Below are 23517 nucleotides of genomic sequence, written 5' to 3'. Positions count from 1 at the left end.
TGTAATACAGATATTATACTGACATTGTGATATGTACTGCATGATGTTCAGGCATATGGGATCACGTTCAGATAATAGATTTGTCTCTGTATAGATTAGGTACGTGTTATAGCTATGGATATGATTTCTGTTAATTGACTGTCTTACTGAATGTATGATAATCACACAATGTGCTACCAAGATGTGCATTACTGAAAACATCGTTCCAGAGCTAACATAAATCCACACATACAGGGTAATTAATAGCATACATGGAGCACTATTGGACTTGCTACACAGCATTTTTCTGAGCATGTATGTGTGTTGGAGGAGGGTAATCTATGTGAAATCTATATGTATACATTCTTCGACAGGGTAACAAGCCTTGTGGATGGGGGAAGCAGTAAATGTGGTATATTGTGACTTAGTAAGGCTTTTGATACTGTCTCGCATGCTCTTCTCATAAACAAACTAGGGAAATAAAACCTAGATGGAGTCACCATAAGGTGGGTGCATAACTGGTTGGAAAACCGTTCCCATAGAATAGTTATCAGTGGTAAACAGTCAAGCTGTAAGGGCATATCAAGTGCAGGGATCAGTTCTCGGTCCAGTTCTGTTCAATATCTTCATTAATTATTTAGATAAGAGTACACTTATCAAGTTTGTGGATGATACCAAGCTGGGAGGGGTTGCAAGTGCTTTGGCGGACAGGATTAAAACTCCAAATGATCTGGACAAACTGGAGAAATGGTCTGAAGTAAATAAGATGAAATTCAATAAGGACAAATGCAAACTACTCCACTTAGGAAGGAACAACCAGTTGCACATATACAAAATGGGAAATGATTGCCTAGGAAGGAGTACTGCAAAAAGGGATCTGGGGGTCATAGTGGATCACAAGCTAAATATGAATCAACAGTGTAACACTTGCACCACCCCTCCTTTTGTCCTGACCACTTTTTGTCAATTGAACTGGCCATATGGTGTTTGAAGCCCTATATCCCCTCTTCTCCCACTTCCAGGGGCTCCTAAGTATGAACATTTTTGGCTCCATCATCCATTTTGGGGGGAATTATTTTAAAAATATTATTTACTATACCCTTCTGGGAAGTATTAAAAGTAAATCATAGAATTATAGGACTGGAAGGGACCTCAAGACATCGTATAGTCCAGGCCCCTACACTCATGGCAGGACTAAGTATTATCTAAACCATCCCTGACAGGTGTTTGTCTAACCTGCTCTTTAAAATTTCCAATGATGGAGATTCCATAATAATTAATGGAGATATCCCATCTCCTAGAACTGGAAGAGACCTTGAAAGGTCATTGAGACCAGCCCCCTGCCTTCACTAGCAGGACCAGTACTGATTTTGCCCAAGATCCCCAAGTGGCCCCCACAAGGATTGAACTCACAACCCTGGGTTTAGCAGGCCAATGCTCAAACCACTGAGCTATCCCTCCCCCTCCCATTAAAAAAATTAATGGAGATATCCCATCAAAAGATTGCAGTCTTTATAAGTATACCTTGAGTAAAATACGGCCTGAACCCAGGTATGTACCCGGGTATGTACCTTTCTACCCAAACAGTGCCTCCTCCAGCTACACTGCTATTTTTAGCAGTGTAGTGTCCTGCGGCCTACCCACTACCAGAGTCTTTTCCAACTGCACGGAAAGGCTCCAGCAGCAGGAAAAAGCTCTGGTGCGAGGAGACAGCGGAGAAAGACTCTGGCAGCTCCCCTCTGCCACAGCTTTTCCCCACTGCCTCTCCCGCCATAGCCTTTCACATCGCAACATGCTTTTCTCTGTGGAGCGTAGCTATACATACCCTACACACTGCCACCAGTGATGTGCAGTGTAGACATAGCCTTTGAGTATGATCTTTCAACAAGTTTTGCACCCACCTTATAGTAATTTCATCTAGTACACATTTCCCAAGTTTGCTTATGAGAATGTCATGTGGGACTGTGCCAAAAACCATACTAAAAAATCAAGATATATCACATCTTCTGCTTCTCCCCTATCCGCTAGGCCAGTAACCCCGTCAAAGGAGGAAATTAGACTGGTTTGGGATGATTTATTCTTAACAAATCCATGCTGGCTATTCCTTATAACCTTATTATCCACTAGGTGCTTACAAAATGTTTAATAATTTGTGTCAATATCTTTCCAGGTATCCAAGTTAGGCTGACGGGACTACAATCCCCTGGCTCTTCTTTGTTATCCTTTTTAAAGATAGGTCCCCTCTAGAAAGACAGGTATAAAATCATAATACTATATATATTCACAAGGGAGCCAAATTAAGGATGCACAGAACATTTATTCTGGCATTTCCTAACTGAAGCATTTGCAAAGGCTCTATTCCCCCCCCCCCCCCGGTCTGTTTTTTGTTTGTTTTTTAAAGATTTTGATCTTTTATATCAACATATGCTTAGGTTTCAATTAAAAAATGATGAGAAATAACTTACCCTCCAGGACACAGGTAATGGTACTGACTGCCCCAGTTGTCCTTTGACTTTGTAGTGGCTCATTAAAATAGTCCACTGACAGATGATGAGGCAAATGCTTCTTGCTCACTTCATCACATACAGGAGTCTGTTTAAAGAAGTAAACACGGTTAGTAACATAAAGAGTACAAAGTGAGGAAACAATTAGACAGGGATAGCCATGGACATTAATATGAATGATGACATGCAGTGAAATAAATGGGCCTCTTCTATAGGAAATAATAGCATTTAGAACGGGTTAAAAAATAAAGGCCTGACTCCCTTGTGGCCATGACAGTTCCCAGGGTATATGTAGGGTGACCAGATGTCCCGATTTTATAGGAAAAGTCATGATTTTTGGGTCTTTTTCTTATATAGGCTCCAATTAGCCCCCCACCCCCGTACCGATTTTTCACACTTGCTGTCTGGTCACCCTGGGTATTTGCCTTCCAGTATTTTGAACAAACTTCAGATTGGTTAATGAGATTCTGCCCATCTAAAACTTCTCTTTGATTACAATATTTTGCCTTTCCTATCCTGAACTAATCTGTAGTGTTGCTTTTTCATACTCAAAAAATGGATGCTCTGTTTTTTCTCAAATTTTTCATATTAAAAAAAAAATCACCTCTGGGCAGAGACCAGACCTAGAAAGTTTTTACTCCTCAAGAAATAAGTTTGAAACATGTCAGGCTCAATGAACCACAGACTAGCTGGTTCCTGCCAGACTAGCTGGTTCCTGCCAGATTGTCTAGTGGACTTCTGGGGACCCCAGGCTTCTGGTGAGTAAAATACGGCCTGAACCCAGGTATGTACCTTTCTACCCAAACAGTGCCTCCTCCATCTACACTGCGCAACTCCACTATGTGTACTGTCCCAGGGCCAGAGATGCGGGACTTCCACATTCTGCAGCTCTTGGGAAGCCTCACCATGTGGACTGCCCTGGGGGCAGGGACCCCAGGGCTTCTAGACTCCCATACCAACTAGCTCACAAGCTGCACAAATCCGACAACCTGGTGAGCCAGCTTCCCTGAGAGTCAGACAGTCTGGGGAGACAGCTGGCCTGGGAGTCTAGAAGCCTTAGGGTCCCTGGCCAGAGCAGTTCACATGGTGGGGATTCCCAGGAACCATGAGATCCCTGGCAGCTGCTGACTGAAATTTACATGAATCATGTTATTTTCGGTCAGCAGCTGCTAGAGTCCCAGGGCACATATCTCATTTTGGAAATACCAAGTGTTGGTATTTCCAAAACAAACATTTTACAGAATTTCCAATTAATGGGAAATGTCAAAAAATTTGGGTTTGGTCCACATCTAAACAAATTTTGAAATCTCTAATTTCACACAAACTAGAAATTTTGCCAGTTCTAATTTGGAGTAGCAGAGTCATAATTATGGCTCATTTAACTTTGCATACTTGGTTGTCATCAACATAGGTGTCATCAATAGTGACCTGCATTGGATTTCATTTTCCAAAACACTGAAGATCTCATCATCAACAAAATCAGTTTTGGAGCCAATGTCTCTGCCAGCTAACTGGAAATTGAATATGCTTCCATGGCTGAGCCTGCATTTCATTTGGTTTGCACTGGGACCACAAGTAAGTGCAAGGAGAATCTAAAAGTCCCAAAAAACGAAAAAGGGAAAAATGCATCATGCAATATGTTTCTTGAGAATGATAAAGATTTTTAGTACCTCAATCAACCATGGAAGGTTTGTAAGTCCAACATTAAATAAAGTTACTCATACAATGATTTAATTTAGGGCAGGTCTACACTACTGCTTAAGTCAATCTAACTTACGTCGCTTGGGGTGTGAAGACAGCCCCCTGAGCGATGCAAGTTACAGCGATTTAAGCTCTTCCCACACCGGCACTATGTCAGTGGGAGATGCTCTCCTGCCGACATAGCTTCCGCCTCTCATGGAGGTGGATTAATTATGCTGACAGGAGAGCGCTCTCCCATCAGCATATAGCATCTTCACCAGACGTGCTACAGTGGTGCAGCTGCATCAGTGCAAAAGTCTGTTATGGAATGTTAATTAAATTCCAGTTCCAATGTATTTTTTTTAATTTCCCAGTATTACACAGAATGTTAACATATTTTTAATCTACATATATTTTAAATGTTCATGAAAATATTTGTTATAGCAAAATGCTTCAGTGCATGTTGATGCCTCACTTTCATTACATCTTCTCTGTTTTCATTCACACATGACTTTCTCAAAAGTTTTCCTTTTGCATTGAAATGTTATCTGCTTCTTTCTCAGCTGAAAAGAGATTTAGTTTTAAAGACCAAAGAAGCAGATGCTAGCTTATATCTATAAATACAGCATTCTATTTCTTAATGGGATTGTGTTTGTGCTTTTGAGCAATTTCTGTTCTAAAACTGACAAAGCTATAAGGATTTTCGATTTAGATAATTAATTACCAAGTTTTGTTGACGGCTACTGGACTGTGATTTGGGAACCTTTTGAGCTTCCCCATAATCTTCTCTCCCTAAGGACATATTTTTATTTCTCCTCTTGCTTCTATCTTTGACTTCTTTGGAGGGTAAAGGTGACATTTCAAAGGAGCAAAGTGACTTTGTATCATTTCCTTTAGCAGCCAATGCCTAAAAGTAAACAAACAAAAAACATAGTTGATACTCTAGATACAGAGTTAGGATATCAGTAAGGGAAAAGTACTGCTGTGCTCTATAATTCTTGTTAACAATTATCATCATTTCATATAGATGGTTAAAATACTAACTTCATGTTTCTGGTGCAAGCTGATCACTGAAGGTATTAGGAAGGATTTCCCACTCCATATAGAGAATTGAGCAATTGGTTACATGCAGTGTTTGTGTGCAAACAGATACTCCCCCTGTCAGAGGCAAAATATAAAACTTTGGATCATTCATACCACTTAACTCCCATTTTTCTGGGTACATATTACAGATTGTACAGAATCAGTTTAAAATTTGAGTATTAGCACATCTATCCACTTCTCAAAATGAGGACTTAAACACTGAAAATCACAACTTCTCTGTTTTCATGGGTGAATACCCACTTCGTCGGATACATGCATCCAACGAAGTGGGTATTCACCCACGAAAGCTCATGCTCCAATATGTCTGTTAGTCTATAAGGTGCCACAGGACTCTTTGCTGCTTTTACAGATCCAGATTAACACGGCTACCCCTCTGATACTTCTCTGTTGGGTATCTTCAGGATCGCAGTCACACAGTGGTCTGCTGTCATCACTCCAATCTGCGTTTTCAGCAATATTTCAAATATACAAGAATCCTGCTCTCTAGGAGCCTGATCCATTGAAGTCAATTGCAGTCTTTTGATTGTCTCCAATTGGCTTAGGATCAAACTCTAAAGCAGTGAAAGAATAGAATTATTGTATGTTTCAATACCCAGCCTACCCACAAGAATGGGCCAGCTGAGCAATGGAATAAAAAAACAACAATATTCATGTGTCCTTATGAAAACTATAGGTTGGTGGAATTTTAGACCCGTCAGCCTTTACAATACTATTTTGCTTACAGTACCATGAACTAATGTTGCATTTTTATGTTCACTATTCACACATACTATTTATGAGTGAGGAATTGTTTCTATTTGCCCTAGAAAGCACTCTGATAACTTTGAATAAGATAGTAGCTGGCACCTGTTCTCATCAGTGATCACAGTGTCATTGTTTATACACACTCAAAGATAAGGAGGGACTGATACATTCTGCTACAAATACCTCTACCCCGATATAATGCGACCCAGTATAACATGAATTTGGATATAACGCGGTAAAGCAGCGCTCCGGGGGGGCGGGGCTGCGCGCTCCAGAGGATCAAAGCAAGTTCGATATAACGCGGTTTCATCTATAACGCGGTAAGATTTTTTGGCTCCCGAGGACAGCGTTATATCGGGATAGAGGTGTATATTGTAAATGGAGAGTGCCAAACATTAACAAGGGAATAGTTTATGGACCTCTTGCTCTTTTTTCAACAGTTCCATGGCTTCCTGAAACTTCCTTTCCTTTGCCTCAGTTTCAGCAATAGTAGCTTTGTTCTGCTCTTCATATGCCATAGTCACTACAGCCAGGATCAAGTTGATCAGATAAAATGAGCCCAAAAAGATGACCAGCACAAAAAAGAGTATGTAGATCTTCCCAGAAGCTCTGAGAGTCTGTAAGCACAAAGTACACACTACAGTAAGGAGTATGACATGACACTTCTAGTGTAATTAGATTAGTTAATGCTCGTAAAGCATATTGAAGATGTAAAGCACTATATGAAAGTAGTAAATATTATTTTAAGATATTTTTAAAAACCTTGGTCACATTTCCATATTCCTGAATAAATGCTTTAAAAAAACCTTTAAAACCCCACAGCCTATTTGGGCTTCCTTTCCCACTTCCTATACCGCCCTCAATGAGCCCTAATGACCTTCCTGATAGTGGCCAGTAGAGCTCAGTTTGGGTGAACAGAAAGGGAGCTGCACATCTGAGGGGAAGGCTCTGTTGTGCTACTGGAGCAGTGCATGGTGACATCTCAATTCCCTTCTGCTGCACTACAGTCCCTGGGACTGCAGCGCATTAGGGTTGGTTTAAAGGGCTGTGGAAGCATTTTGTTGTCCCCTTGCAGGAAGTCTGGCAAACACCGCAGTACAGAGAGGCTATGCTCTTGCCAAACAGCCATCAAATAGGAAGAGTTTTAGTCAGATTCAGAGGTGCAAAGCTTTGTATTATGTTACCGCTCACAGTACCTTATGGTCCCCCTTTTGGGTGATAGAGATGTAGCATGTTTTGAATCTTTCCTCCAGGCTAGTAAAATCTTCTGCTTTGTACTTATTGACCCATCATATAACAAGCTATTAAGTGTTTTTCATGATGTTTAATTTCCTTGTAAAAATTCTTTATTGAAAGAAGCAGAAGGTTTGTATTCTGAGTTAGCTGTAGTACTCCCATCATATGGATGTGCATAGTAAAGTCACTTATTCTGTGACTTGCGCCCGTCATTTCATTTTAAGACTTCTTTTCCTCTCTTTTTACTTTAAATACTTTATACATTTATCCAACTACATTACTGCTTTATTTAATATTTGAATTAAGTAAATCTGATACCTGTTGATAGAGACGCTCCCAGTAATCTTGTGTCATCAGGCGGAACAAGGAAAGAAAGGCCCAGCCAAATGTATCAAAACTTGTGTAGTTAAAATCAGGATTTTCCCCAACTTTGAGACATACATATTTATCTGGACAGGAGCTACAGATGAATAATAAAAAGTGATGAAAACTTAAAATGTCCAAATTTAAAGGCAAATAGCTTCAGTTCCTGTGAAAACTCAGATTATACACTCAGTTATACTACAACTGAGATATAAGGACTCACTTCTTCCGTGAGACCTGCAAACACTAACCCATGCTAAGCAAATATCCTCCACACCCCTACAATATTTTGTTGGGAAAGAGGGCCACAGAGTGGAAGGGCAGAGAGAGAAATACAAAAACACACGTACACAAAAATATGTTAAATATTATTTTGTATATAGATAGTATTATTTCCCATTTTAAGTTAACATTTCCTCTGCTTCTTTTAGTGGATCTTGTCTTAAACACAGCCCCAATTCGGCAGAGTTACACATGTGCATAGTCTGATTGAAATCATTGGGAGAATTGGTGATGGAGTAACTGTTTAGAGGACCTATCCCTACCTTCTGCCTTTTACACTGTGAACTAAGGTTATCTTTAGATTCTGAACTAGTCAGAGGCTGACTGCATATGCAATAGGCAGAGTTGGATCAGAGTAACATATTATAAAAGCTGTTTCCGAGCCTACGTGCCTTGAGAGATGACAGGATGACAATCATGATGAGGATGACTAACACCTCAGGTGCTTTTGCGAGGGATGGTGTGAATTTATGGATACTCAGATCTCATTCTGTATTCTCTCTATCTATCTTGCTCCATGGAGTGTTTGTGATTTTGCTAACTGTGCTAATGAAACTATTGCAAATACAAGGTTTTTCTAAGTGTAAGTGTTGCAACTATACACATCGGGGTTCCCAATTTAACAGTAATTCTAACAACACTGGGCCTGATCTTGAGACTAGAACCTACTAAACGTCTGAGTGTTGTCGACTGGGGATTCTGGAGAAACAGAAGAGGAAGAAAGAAGATCAGAAGAGAGCTGAAATCACCGAAGAATGGAGAGCTGCAGCAGCAGTGACAGCTAAGAAGTTGTGACAGAGCAAAAGGACTGTAGTCAGATTCGAGGGGGAAAAAAAACTATAGAGAAGTAAGCATGATGACCATAGTTTAAGTAACCAAGACATATGAGTGTGTATGCCAGAGATGATAAAGTTGGATGTTGTATATGTATGTTTGTTACTATGTATACAATTTTAATTTTTTAGGTAAGAACTTGCTGTCAGCATTCTACATGTGATTGATCACCACATGTAGAATGTAACCACTTAAAAGCTATTTCCAACTGTATTGTATTGCAGTATTGGGTACTTTGATATGCATACATGTGCTAATGGGATTTGTATTTTGTTTCTTGAAATATGCTTTTAAGGTTTATTGTATCAGGGAATATTGGTATATTAAATTAAGATTATTTTGTTTTTTGAAAAATTACTGCCTGAGTGTCAATCCTTCAATCGGAAGGCTGCATCCGTGTCCTCCCAAGGGTCAACAGAGTAAGTCTACCCTGGGGAGTTCTCTAAGGGTCAGAGAGAAACCCTTAGTAAAACCCCGGCAATTCCTCTAGGGCGGGCCACCCCGTTCCACCTACCAAAACAGACAAATTGACAAGTGGGTTACTGATATAGGCAGGCCATTGTAAGGGTGCCTGGAGTCTAATTTTGGGGGTAATACAGCAAGGGAGATTTAGGTTAGATATTAGAAAAAAAATTCAAACTATAAGGATAGTAAAGTACTGGAATAGGTTACACCAAGGGAGGCTGTGGAATCCCCGTCATTGATGGTTTTTAAGACTAGGCTGGACAAACACCTGTCAGGGATAATCAAGGTTTACTTGGTACCGCTTCAGCGTGGAGGGATGGAGGCCCGTCCAGATTTACATTTCTAAGCGTGTATTAAATTAATCCTGTCCTCAGAGTTCCCACATCTTATTGACACATCAATTCTGCCTGTCCCCCAGCTCCAACATCAGATCAGCCCTACAGCCTACACCCAGACCCTAGATCAGTGTGCCCCCACAACCCCACATCTGCTGTACCCCATCAATTCTGCCCCTACATCTGCCCACATCCCCCACAAGCTCTTCCCTTCTGCCTGGCATCCTCACTTCTCCTCCTCCTCTTATGGTGAGTGAAAGGGGAGAGACTCTGCCTCCTTCCTGCAGGGTTGAAATTTGTGAGGGGGCTGGAGTTTCTTGCATTATCAAGAGACAAAAAAATCTCTATATTTTTAGGAACTTGAAATTTGCTCTTCACATTAGTCACTGGTGGGTTGAGCTAAGCCAAAAGTACTGAAGCAAAGAAAAAAGTTCAGAATCAAGAAAAGTTAACTGCACTTACCCAGCATCTGAGCTGTTGCCACACAATAAGGGATCCTTGGTGCCATTCTTCTTGAAAACATTTTCTACATGAAAAATGAAAGCATAATACATTCAAAATACTTTTTAACACGTACCTCCTAGATTAATATGACATGATAAATATCCAGTGAAATAAATATTGGCAAGGGCACATAGACACAAAGGGTAAATTTGACATGTGTTTACTTACCTGTACAATAACTGGTAGGTAGGTAGGGGTGTGTGTGTATTTTTCCACTCTTGGTTCGCATGCATCCCATGCACTGGAGATTGGAGTCTTTTGGCCATTAGGTCTGCACATGTGCCCAGAATGTCCTTGTGATCCTGTATGAAGGGCATCAAGGGCAGTGTACGCCCACCTGACAGTTCCTTTGCAACCACAGAATCCACATGTAATAGGATTCTGAAGTAGTGGGAAAGGACGGCAGGTCATAGAATATCTATATGGACAACACATCTTGAAGAACTCCAGTTACTGTACAAGTAAAACTTCTTTCTTCATTGAGTGTTTCTCCCTATATATATACTTTTTTGGCAATTCCCAGCAGTGATATGATATAAGTAGGTGGGTATTCGGAGTCTACCTAAACAGAGACTTCAGCACGTCTTCCAAAAGAAGTGAACAACATGGATGCTTCCACTATGGAAGGATGCTTGATAAAAGTATGTACTAAACCCCAAGTAGCTGCTGGACAGATCCAAAATGGGGATACTTTGCAAGGATGCAGAAGAGGCTGCCAGTGCCCAAGCAGCATAAACTACCTAAAACATAATAAAGTCGAATTCACCCCAAAACCCATTGATATAATCTCTGGACAGGAATTGGTTGGCCTTCATTGTGTCAGGAAATGATATGAACTGTCTAGGGGAAGCTCTGAAGGACTTTGTCCTTTGCAAATAAAAGGCTAGGGACCTGCTAACATCCAGGGTATGTAATCTGGACTCTCTCTGGTTAGAATGTGGTTTTGGAAGAATACAGATAGATGAATCATTTGATTTAAATGCAATTCTGAAAACTACCTTGGGAAGGAATTTGGGATCTGGCTTAAGAGACACCTTATCAGTAGGGAAAACCTGCCATGAGTCCCTGTATCTCCCCAATTCTACAAGCTGATGTAATCGCTACATGTTGCTTGGGGTTGGAATGGAGGGTCCACCAAACTTACAAGCAATTCACTAAGGTTCTGGGAAGATAGGGGAGGTTTCTTTACTGGTAGAAAAACCTTAGGTCTCTGAGGAATATAGACAGAGGAGTGGGAAGAGACTTTACTGTCTTCAATAGGAGGGTGATATGCAGTGGTGGCTGCCACGTGTACTTTATCAGAACTAATCAAAAGTCCAGAGTTCCTTAGAGATAGTAAATAGCCCAAGATAGGTATCTTTGTGTTAACAGGGCATAACTGGTACTATATGTACCCTGTTGTAAATCTTTTCTGCTTAGGAGTGTAGATTTCTCTGGTGGAATTTTTCCTACTATTTATCAGAATGTTCAGGACATCTGGGAAAAAAAAGATCTTTCTATATCTGACACGCATCCATTAGCCATGCAATGAGATGGACAATGGATGTTCCTATTGTCTTGGGATATCACATCTGCTGTTTGAAGTAAAGGTCTTAGAGAAAGGATCAGTAATAGTACCAGCTCCAAGTACCAAAACTACCTCAGCCGGGTGGGAGCTATCTAGATGACACTGGCAGTGCCTTGCTTGATCTTTCCGAGTACCCTGGGAATCGAAGGAACTTTGTCCAGTCATGATCTGAGGAGAAATGCCTGCTCAAATTGTCTGCCAGAGTGTTAGCAGACCTGGAAGGTGAACTGCTGTTAGAGATATCTGGTGTCAAATGCATCAATCCATAATCAAACCACCTCTTGGCATAAGGCAGGATGATCATGCTTCCTTCCCCCCAACCTCTCTCTTTTAATAAAACATGAGTCATGTTGTTGGTCATAATTTGGGTAGACAATCCTTAATCAGAGGTAAGAATTCCATGCCTTGTAAACCATTGAGTTCCAATAAGTTTATATGTAAAAGAGTCTTCTCAAGAGTCCACTTGCCATGTGATCCAGATGTATTCCCATCCCAGAAGTGATGCATCTGTCACAAGATCTTTCCACCAATTCAGTGAGGAAAGAACATCTTGAGGACGCAACTTGGCGCATACACTGATTTTAGCCAACCCTGCATGCAGCCTAGGTGTACTCTGGCATTCAGCACAGTGAACTTCTGGAAACCAGGTGTTTGAGTAGACTTACACAAGTCCTTACTATTATCTGTAGATTTGTTTGAAGTTGAGTAATAAGACTATACATGGTTTGAAATTTGTCTTGGGGAAGACAGGCTATGTTTAACACTGATTTCTTATAGGAGCAGCAACTACTGTTAAGACGTTGGTGAATACTGCATCTTTGGTTATAAAAAGAGATCAAAGGGTCTCTGCTGATACAGTAGCGTATTGTACTGTCCCATCTGGAAATTTAAGCATTTTCTGTGTGCCAGATGAATGGAAATATGGAAGAAGGCAACCTGAAGGTCACAAGCTGTAAACCAGTCTTGTGGATCTAGAGATGGAATTATGAAGACTAATGTGACAGCTTGCATTTAAAATGGTGTATGAAAATGTTGAGCCCTCTCAAATCCAAAATTGGATTCCATTCTCTCCTTCTTCTTTACTATAAGGTACTAACTAGAGCAGAAACTTTTCTTCTTGCATTCCTGTAGATCCCCTTCTATTGCTCTGAGAGACAGAAGTGTTTCTAGTTCCTGCTGTAATAGTCTCTCATGAAAGGGGTCCCTGAAAAGGCATCAGAAGGGGGTGTGGGGCAAATGCAGAATGGGACTGTATGGACTAATGTACTGAGACAATCTTCAGTCTCCTGCAGTCTGTTAGAGAGTCCCATAATTTTGGGAAGAAGTGTAGATGGTTCCCAAATGGAGTGGAAGAAAGGTCTAGATCTATTAAAATGGTTGTGGTGTGAATCTTGACCAACCTGTCAAAACGATGTTTGTAGGTTCAGGGTAGAATTGAGAGGTGGCTGATGCAGAAACTCTTCTCTTTGGAAACACTTCCTCTTTTTATGGAGTTGTTTTTCTCTGGGAAAAGAAAATGCATATGATGTTCTCTGTTTAGAATAGCTATGAGGTCTCCTTGGTTTTCTTTTGGTTGCAGATACACTATAAGAGAGCAAAGTGTGGCTTGGGGACCTTTCAACATGTGGAGAGTGTCATTGGTTTTAGGGTTGAAAAGATCTGAACCACAAAGGGAAGATCTTCCACAGTTAATTGAACCTCTGTTGGAATGCCTGAACTTTGGAGCCAAGACATCCACTTCATAACTACTGATGTTGCCTAGTTGATGAAGCAGACTTAACAGTTTCCAGAGCTGCCTATAAGGACATTCTAGCAATCAGTTATCCTGCAAAACTAAGGATTTAAACTCTTCCCTATTTTATTTTGGAAGCTTATAAACATAATCCATATATTTGTTGTAGTTGGGAAAACCATAATACACCTCTACCCTGATATAATGTGGTTGTGGGGAGCCACGACCACATTATAGGTGAAACGCCATTATATAAGGGTAGTGGTGGCAGGGCTGTAGCGGTGATTTAAAGGGCCCAGGGCTCCCCGCAGCAGCCGGAGCCCTGGACCCTTTAAATTGCCAGCAAGCCCCACTGCTGCAGCCCTGGGGTAGCAGCGGCAGGGCTCCGGTGGTGATTTAAAGAGCTCCAGTCTCTGGCAGCTGTGGGGAGCCCAGGCCCTTTAAATCGCCGGCTAAGCCCCACTGCCGCAACCCTGGGATAGCGGCAGCAGGGCTCCGGCGGTGATTTAAAGGGCCCGGGGCTCCCTGCAGCAGCCAGAGCCCCGGACCCTTTAAAGAGCCACCGGAGCCCCACTGCTACCGCGCTATATGCGAACCCATGTTATATCTGGTCGCGTTATAGCGGGGTAGAGGTGTATGCTAACTATTTCTGATACTTTGAAATTCTGAATTTTAAACTGGCAGATGAGTAACTATGACCAATGAAATCTAGCCATTTTGGTTCCTTTTCACTAGGAGTCATTCTTGGTTGGCATTGTCTGTTTTTCTCATTATCTGCCACAATCACCCAAGAGACAAGTACTAGGTTTGTGAAAAGATATTTTGCTCCAACAGATGGCATCTGAAATCTTTTGTCAGCTTTCTTTGAGGTGAAAGTGATCAACACAAAAGCATTTGCCAAATATTTCTGGCATGGTCCAATGAAACCTCCTTAATGGGGAGTGCCACAAACTTTGGCACTGTGGCATGGAGAATGTCCAGCAATTTCTGTGGGACTCCTGCATCTCTGCTAATGGAATCTGGGAGGACTCAGCTATCTGGTTCAGCAGTTCTTGGAAGCTCTTGTAGTAATTCAGATGAGATAAAATAAAGGGGATCACTACCTCACTTGAAGACAAGGACAAAATAGTCAGATACTTGTAGATCTTCAGTCTGAGGTTGTTACTCCTCAGAAAGTTCCTCTGTTGTTTGAAGATCCAATGGTGTCATCTGAGGCATCATAGGGTTTTGCCTCTGAACAGGGAAGGAGGATATCTTCCTGGAGGTTACTGCATGGGAGTTATGCCTTATACGATAAGGACCCCAATAGTTCCAATATGGCCATGGTGGTACATTAGTCATACAAGGACTGGGGGCCATGGGAAAAGGTACCAGAATATGTGCATCTTCAAACTTTATGGTGTCTAGGTCTACATGAAGTCCTGGATTCCCTCTCAAATTCATAAAATTCATAAGAAGGGATTCTTGGGGAATAAGTATTGAATCCTTCCCCACAGTGCTGAGACTCACAGGATGAGTATGAACATTTCACCTCTAAGGGAGGGGCTGCTGAAGGTGGAATGATAGGTTCTAATGGAAGTCTAGCAGTGAGTTCTACGGAGGAGCTCAGTACTGAGAAAACACTGGGCATCCATCCTGAGGACTGAATATTTAGCCCAACAGAAAGTAAAGGAGATTCCAGCTCCCCTAACAGTTGAATGTCCTTCAGTACCATATACTTTCCTGTAGCAAGATGCACTCAAATCAATCACCACCCTTTATCTGCAGCTAATCTGCATGCAACAATTCTATTGATTGTAATGACTCAGTCATATGAAGGAGACTGGACACAACAGTTCTCACTGGTAGATTACATGGCTTAATTGTCACTGCTCCTTAAAGATTCTATGTTTGGATGTTGGCATGAGCATCAGTGCTTGAAAGGCACTGCTACTTTGGCTTTACTGCACATTGAGGTAGAAGTGCTGGAGAACTGAGGCAGGAACTCAGGAGAAGCCCTTAAAGTGCAGAGATATTGAGACTTGGAGACTGGACTATTTCTAATCCCCTTCATACAGTACCAGTCTCACTAATATAGCCCTCTTGTCAATTGCAAGTTAAGGGACAGATTCACCAATACAGAATCATAGAAATATAGGGCTGGAAGGGACTTCAAGAGGTCATCAAATCCATTTCCCCATGCTGAGGCAGGATAAAATATATCAAGACTATCCCTGACATGTGTTTGTCTAACCCAGTGGTCCCCAAACTTTTCAGGGTCATGTCATCCCAGGGAGCTGGGGCTAGCAGCAGGGCCTTGGCTCAGGGGGGGAGGGGTGAGGAGGAAAACGAATAGGAGTAAGGGGGCTGAGGCTGGAGCTGGTAGTGGGTCTGGGGCCACGGCCAGGAACAGAGCCATGGCTGGGGGCCAAGGCTGGGGGCAGGGCTGGGAGCCGGGGCATGGCTAGGGGTCAGGTGGGACTAGTTGGTGCTCCTTCCCCACTCCCTCCTTCCCCCATTGCGCCCTCCGAACATTCCTCTGCACCCTCCAAGGGGGCATGCCCCAAAGTTGGGGAACCTCTGATCTAACCTGTTCTTATAAGTTTCCAAGGATGGGGATTCCACAACCTTCTCAAGAAACCTACTGCACTGCTTAACTATCCTTATAGTTAGAAAGCTTTTCATAATATCTAACCTGAATTTCTATTGTTGAAAACTAATCCGATTAATTCTTGTCCTACGCTCAGTGGACATGGAGAACAATTGATCACCATCCTCACTGTAAAATCTTTTACATATTTGAAGACTGTTAGCACACATACCCCCTCAGCCGTCTCTTCTCTAGACAAAACATAAGAACATAAGAAGGGCCCTACTGGGTTAGACCAAAGGTCCATCTAGCCCAGTATCTTGTCTTCCGACAGTGGCCAGTGCTAGATGCCCCACAGGGAATGAAAGAACAGGTAATCATCAAGTGATCCATCCCCTGTCGCTCATTCCCAGGCTTCTGGCAAACAGAGGCTGGGGACACCATTCCTGCCCATCCTGGTTAACAACCATTGATACCCAATTCTTTCGCTCTTTCCTCATAGATCATGTTTTCCAAACCTATCATCATTTTTGTTGCTCTCCTCTGGACCCTCTCCAATTTGTTTACATCTTACTTAAAGTGTAGTGTACAAAACCAGACACAGTACTCCAACTGAGGCCTCACCAGTGCCAAGAAGAGTGGGACAATTACCTCCCATGTCTTATATACATTATACTTGTTAATACATTGCCGAATGACATCTGACTTTTTTGGAACAGCATCACACTGTTGGCTTATATTCAATTGTGATCTACTGTAACCCCCCCAGCTACTTTTCTGCAGTACTGCTGGTTAGCCAGTTATTTCCCATTTTGTATTTATTCATTTTTTTCTTCCTAAGTGTCATACTTTTCACTTAACTTTATTGACTTTCATCTTACTGATTTCATACCAATTCTCCAATTTACTATGATCATTTTGAATTCTAATTCTGTCATCTGAAGTACTCTCCACTTCAATATCCAAGTTGTTAATGAAAATATTTAATAGTACTGGACCTAGAACAGACTTTGGTTGCTTTGCACTGCTCTAGCCCCCAAAATTGTGCTACTCTGTCACCCCAAAATTACAATTTATTTTAAGATAACATAAAATGACCAAGTTTAACATACAGTAGGAGGGAAGCAGTGGAGGGAGGACAAGGAGCTGAAAAAGTAGAACAGCAGCTCAGGAAGTCTCTAACTCCCACTCCCCGGAAAGGGAATTAAACTGCCATGGGATCTAGTGCATGGTTTCAGACAGTTCCACCCCTATCCACAGCAGTGTGTACAGTGTGAGAGATCCAACTCAGCACTGTCTACCAAAGGCCAGCCAAGACCCCCCAGAACTCCAGACTAAAGAGCCAGGAGATGACCTTGCCCCATCCAGAGATGAAGACACTCTAAGAGGATCCTTTTTTGTTTGTTTATGCTGGCCAATGTTCACAGCACTGCAGCACTTGTCTCTGGACTCAACCTTAGCATGCCATCTGGCTGGGAAGATGCCACGGAGGGAGCTGTGGTTTGAGAAGAGTAGTGAGTGCTGGGAGATGGGAAATTTGTTGATGTGTTTGTACTTATAAGTTAACCCTAAGGCTTTCCTTTCCCAGATGCCATTTTCCTGCTCTGAATAAAGACCTCCTTTGTTATATTATAATTTCTGGTCGTGTCATTTCTTTGCTCTGCTTTGTGTAGATGTGCTTTATTCTGCCATTATGTAGTGGATTTTATACTCCTTTGCCATTAGCAGCATTAGTCGTTTTTCGAAAAGACAGCACCCCTTGTGCCCTGGGCACAGTGAAGAGTCACCTTGGGTGGAGGCACCAGACATCACAATAAAGAGCCCAGGACCAGCCCATGCAAGGAGAAGAGAGAAGCCATTCTAAGTAGTAAGCATCCCCGGGGAGGCTTGAGCCACACCTTAGGGGAGGGGCAACACTATGAATCACAAATGTGTATCCTACAATGAAATATAAATTATGTCCAACACAGCAAAGTTAATGTTTGTAAAGGAACATTTAAAAATTAAAAGAAAAAAATGAGGGCTAGGTCAGTAGTTTCTGTTTCATGTTATTCCTCTTGTGTATTTTGAAATTCCTCTTTGTAGCCAAAGCTTTTACACATCCATTGCATGAAAAAGATCTCTCTCCTGTGTGAATTCATTAGTATTTTTAGAGATTGCCTTCTGATTGAGACTCTTCCTATATTCCATGCTTGTAAATGACTTGGTTCCTGTGTGGATTTTTCCAGTGGGTTTTGAGAATTCCCTTACCATTAAAGTTTTCCCTACATCTGGTACATATAAATAATTTTTCTCCTGACTGAATTCTTTGGTGAGTTTTGAGAGATCCCATCTCAGTAAATCTTTCACATTCAGTGCATGCAAATGGCATCCCTCCTGGGTGGATTCTTTTGTGTATTTTAACCTCTCCTTTACAAGTACAGTTTTCTCCACACACGGTGCTTATTGATAGTTCCTCCTGCATCTAAATTTCCTGGTTATTTGGAGATTTCACTCACTGGTGAAACTTTCCCCAGATTCAGTACATGCAGATGATTTTTCTCATGTTGTTTCTCTCATGTATTTGGAGATAGCTTTCTGAGGAAAAAATCTTTCTTCCCTTGATGCATCTACATTTTTTCTTTCCTCTGAAGATGCTTTGTTGTGTTTTCAGATATCTGTTCTATTCATCCATATTTTCAGCACTAATTGTAGTCAAGAAACACATACGGAATAAAGAGATATACAACTTATTTATAAGGAAAACACACATTTTAGCTGAATATTTAGTTCAGCTGAAACTGTTCACAGTCCATATCAAAAGACATAAATCTGTAGACTTCTTAAATGTACAGCAAACTATATATATATAACTGCTTTGTACACTGTACAAGGCCGAACTTCTGTAAATTATGTCAGAGAATGAGCTAATGTGCATTTCAGTTACTATGGTATCATACTGGGAAACACAGATGACTATTGTTTCCAATAATGGGTTGATGGGGAAAAAAAAGAAAGGAATTGTAGCACCAATAGCAGAAATCATCCCTGGACCTTTGCAAACCACTTTGGCATTTCAAAGACTAACACTGCGCTGTGGTAGTAGTTCATCTGTAATTTCAATATATTTTGCAGTGCAGGATTAAAAAGATATATAAAATCTACCATCTTAAAAGGAAACAAGAGGACAACATACCTGAATCATTAATAAACTCATCAAAGGAGCACCATTTTTTGTCATCCAAATAAATAGTTCCATTGGTGGAGTTAAAATTCCTGACACACTTATGTCTCAAATTGCCTTTAAAGAGCTGGAGGCCTATGAGGGCAAAGACACTCAAGCAGAAAGCTGTCAGGATCATCACATCAGCAAGTTTCTTAATAGACTGAATAAGTGTACCTACGATGACCTTCAGTCCTAGAGAGATAAAATTCAGCAGTATAAGGACTAAAAAACTGAAACACATGTATCATTCTTTTTGAGAGTCAAAACAACATACAGCAGCCACAAGTTCATAGTTACTTGGCCAGTGTTCATGTATCTTTTCAATACAAACATAGTCCAGATGAAACAAAAGTAATGAAAGTAAGAAAAGATGTTTTTCATCTAGTCTAAGCAATTGTCCCTAGCACTTTCGTAGGGAGTATGGAGTGTGTGGAGGGGGAAAGGCTCCTTTTGTCCTTCCTGCATGAATTGTTCCCTCATCCATGCAAGGGCCAGGGAGAATCTGACTTTCATAATCTAGAAAAGGGAATAAATATCCTGCTAATTAAATTTGCAATGATGCTACCTTGGGAGGACTTGTAAAACACTAGACGCATACAGAAAAATAATACAAGGGCACCAGAAAGAGACCAATGGACCAGATCCATCAATCATATTCAATTTGATTATAGCTGTTAGCCAGCGAATGCCTAATTGATTTGCCTGATTAAGGAATGAGTAAAAACTGAACAGGATTTGACCCAATAATAATAAATATTAATTATAAAGCAGAAGTCTGCTAAGTCTTTAAGGACATTGCACAGTTAAAACAATGATAAACAAGAACAATCAGAACAGCCTTCTGTATAACAGATATTATAAAAATCAAGCAAAATGCTTAAAGACATGAACAATCAAAATAAATAAAATGGCAGATTGTTTCCAGTGCTTAAATTATTCTGACTGGGCCAACAATCCTGAGACGCCACCCACATCCACAAATTCAGTTGTTTCTGTAACACAAAGTCACTCAGATAAGAAAAGACAAAAGACCTGCAAAACCAAAGAAATGGTTGGAGGAGAGAATCCAGTTGGCAGAAAATATTCAAAAATCTGGGCTTCTTACCTGGGAGTATTGAAATAGTTTTTAAAGCTCTCAGAACCCTGAATGTACGAAGGACCGAAACATTGCCTATATTACTAAACTCCCCTGCATATCTGTAAAATCAAGACATGACAAAATATGCTACTGAATTGAATGAACCGTGGAAATATTTTATACAACTTTTCTTAATTGCTAACCCTTCTGAGCGTACAATATCTTGAGCATTAACAAACCAAATGTCAAGGGCTCATCCTGAGTATTATGTATCAAGGATCAATTTCCTGATTACTTCAAATAACACATACTTATAAATTAGGGCTTGGTTATGAATGATGCCAACATCCCACAATACCATGAACTTCTAAATTTAGCCAAAAACAGCAACACAGAAATTATTAAAAATATTTATTAAAAATATTTTGGCCAGAGGAAGGAGAAAATAATTACTTTTGATCAAATTCCCAAGTAATACTTCAAAGTTTGCCTCCTCCCTAGGTCACAATAAATCTATCAATTCCTCCTACATCACGGTTCCTCCCTGGAAAAAAATCCCTCAGTTCTCCTCACTATAAGAAAATGAATCAATTCCACCCTGTAATAGTCTCTTCTATTCCCAGAGTACAGCTCAAACAGTCCAATCCACAAAACAAATCTTACACACACACACACACACACACACACACACAGTCCCTAGTACCTCTCAGTTACTGCCTTTGGGTCTTCTTTCTTAGAAGGAAGGTAATATGGATGGTGAGTGATCAGCTGTTGTGCCCTGCACAGGATGTGCCATGTTTGTCTTTCTTCCACAGGACAGAAGCGACTTTGTCTGTACAAAGTGCAAGCTGGTCTCCATATTGGAAGAGAAGGTTCAAGGTCTGGAGAAACAAGTATCAATCCTGTGTTGCATAAGAGAAAACGAAGATTTCCTGGACGGACGTCAGGATATGCTTCTATGGGCACAACATTCTGAAGAATCAGAGCAGGCTGCGCAGCAGGGACAGAAGGACGGTGAAGAAATTTGGAAGCATGTGACTTCCAGAAGAAGAAAGAGGAGTGTCCATGTACCAGCAATGCAGATACAGGTGAGCAACCGTTTTCATGTTCTCTCCACAGGTACTAATGCGGAGAGTGGACTAGATGATACATCTGAGGGAAGGGAGACTCCACCGATTGGAAGGCATGAGATGCACTGTCCTAGGGATGGGAGATATCCGACCACCGCTCCCAAGAAAAGGAGGTGGGTGGTGGTGGTCGGGGACTCTCTCCTCAGGGGGACTGAGTCATCTATCTGCTGTCCCAACTGGGAAAACTGAGAAGTGTGCTGCTTGCCAGGAGCTAGGATTCACGACGTGATGGAGAGACTGCCAAGACTCATCAAGCCCTCGGATTGCTACCCCTTCCTGCTTCTCCATGTGGGCACCAATGATACTGCCAAGAATGACCTTGAGCAGATCACTGCAGACTACATGGCTCTGGGAAGAAAAATAAAGGAGTTTGAGGCGCAAGTGGTGTTCTCATCCATCCTCCCTGTGGAGGAAAAGGTCCGGGAAGAGATCTCGAATCGTGGAAGTCAATGAATGGCTACACAGGTGGTGTTGGAGAGAAGGCTTTGGATTCTTTGACCATGGGATGGTGTTCCAAAAAGAAGGCGTGCTAGGCAAAGATGGGCTCCACTTAACGAAGAGAGGGAAGAGCATCTTCGCAAGCAGGCTGGTTAACCTAGTGAGGAGGGCTTTAAACTTGGTTCACCGGGGGAAGGAGACCAAAGCCCTGAGGTAAGTGGGGAAGTGGAATGCGAGTTATCTTAAGTGCCTATACACAAATGCAAGAAGCCTGGGAAACAAGCAGGGAGAACTGGAAGTCCTGGCACAGTCAAGGAATTATGATGTGATTGGAATAACAGAGACCTGGTGGGATAAATCACATGACTGGAGTACTGTCATGGATGGATATAAACTGTTCAGGAAGGACAGGCAGGGCAGAAAAGGTGGAGGAGTTGCATTGTATGTAAGAGAGCAGTACGACTGCTCAGAGCTCCAGTATGAAACTGCAGAAAAACCTGAAAGCCTCTGGATTAAGTTTAGAAGTGTGAGCAACAAGGGTGATATGGTGGGAGTCTGCTATAGACCACCAGACCAGGGGAATGAGGTGGATGAGGCTTTCTTCTGGCAATTAACAGAAGTTACTAGATCACAGGCCCTGGTTCTCATGGGGGACTTCAATCACCCTGATATCTGCTGGAAAAGCAATACAGCAGTGCAGACAATCCAGGAAGTTTTTGGAAAGTGTAGGGGACAATTCCTGGTGCAAGTGCTGGAGGAACCAACTACGGGCAGAGCTCTTCTTGACCTACTGCTCACAAACAGGGAAGAATTAGTAGGGGAAGCAAAAGTGGATGGGAACCTGGGATGGTTGAGTTCAGGATCCTGACACAAGGAAGAAAGGAGAGCAGCAGAATTCAGACCCTAGACTTCAGAAAAGCAGACTTTGACTCCCTCAGGAAACTGATGGGCAGGATCCCCTGGGAGAATAACATGCGGGGAAAAGGAGTCCAGGAGAGCTGGCTGTATTTTAAAGAATCCTTATTGAGGTTGCAGGAACAAACCATCCTGATGTGTAGAAAGAATAGTAAATATGGCAGGCGACCAGCTTGACTTAACAGTGAAATCCTTGCTGATCTTAAACACTAAAAAGAAGCTTACAAGAAGTGGAAGATTGGACAAATGACCAGGGAGGAGTATAAAAATATTGCTCAGGCATGCAGGAGTGAAATCAGGAAGGCCAAATCACACATGGAGTTGCAGCTAGCAAGAGATGTTAAGAGTAACAAGAAGGGTTTCTTCAGGTATGTTAGCAACAAGAAGAAAGTCAAGGAAAGTGTGGGCCCCTTACTGAATGAGGGAGGCAATCTAGTGATAGAGGATGTGGAAAAAGCTAATGTACTCAATGCTTTTTTTGCCTCTGACTTCACGAACAAGGTTAGCTCCCAGACTACTGCACTGGGCAGCACAGCATGGGGAGGAGGTGACCAGCCCTCTGTGGAGAAAGAAGTGGTTCAGAACTATTTAGAAAAGCTGGATGAGTACAAGTCCATGGGGCTGCATGCGCTGCATCCGAGGGTGCTAAAGGAGTTAGCGGATGTGATTGCAGAGCCATTGGCCATTATTGTTGAAAACTCATGGCAATCGGGGGAGGTCCCAGATGACTGGGAAAAGGCTAATGTAGTGCCCATCTTTAAAAAAGGGAAGGAGGAGGATCTGGGGAACTACAGGCCAGTCCCTGGAAAAATCATGGAGCAGGTCCTCAAGGAATCAATTCTGATGCACTTAG

At 41.8% G+C, this 23517-nt stretch overlaps 1 protein-coding gene across 2 annotated transcripts in view; it reads right to left on the bottom strand.

Annotated features, from left to right (window-relative positions):
• LOC101950219 (sodium channel protein type 5 subunit alpha-like) overlaps positions 1–23517 on the bottom strand; it is a 154360-nt gene that overhangs the window by 55529 nt on the left and 75314 nt on the right. For both annotated transcript variants that reach the window (XM_065582693.1, XM_065582694.1), the window contains 7 exons: positions 20209–20300; positions 19074–19295; positions 9989–10052; positions 7566–7707; positions 6431–6628; positions 4888–5070; positions 2445–2571 (listed from right to left, as the gene is read on the bottom strand). In XM_065582693.1, the coding sequence (XP_065438765.1) occupies positions 2445–2571; positions 4888–5070; positions 6431–6628; positions 7566–7707; positions 9989–10052; positions 19074–19295; positions 20209–20300 (1028 nt within the window). The remainder of the gene's footprint in view (positions 1–2444; positions 2572–4887; positions 5071–6430; positions 6629–7565; positions 7708–9988; positions 10053–19073; positions 19296–20208; positions 20301–23517) is intronic.

The sequence above is a fragment of the Chrysemys picta genome, chromosome 2 (genome assembly GCF_011386835.1).
Source record: "Chrysemys picta bellii isolate R12L10 chromosome 2, ASM1138683v2, whole genome shotgun sequence".
Taxonomy (NCBI): Eukaryota; Metazoa; Chordata; order Testudines; family Emydidae; genus Chrysemys; species Chrysemys picta.
This window is presented reverse-complemented; position numbering and strand designations above follow the sequence as displayed.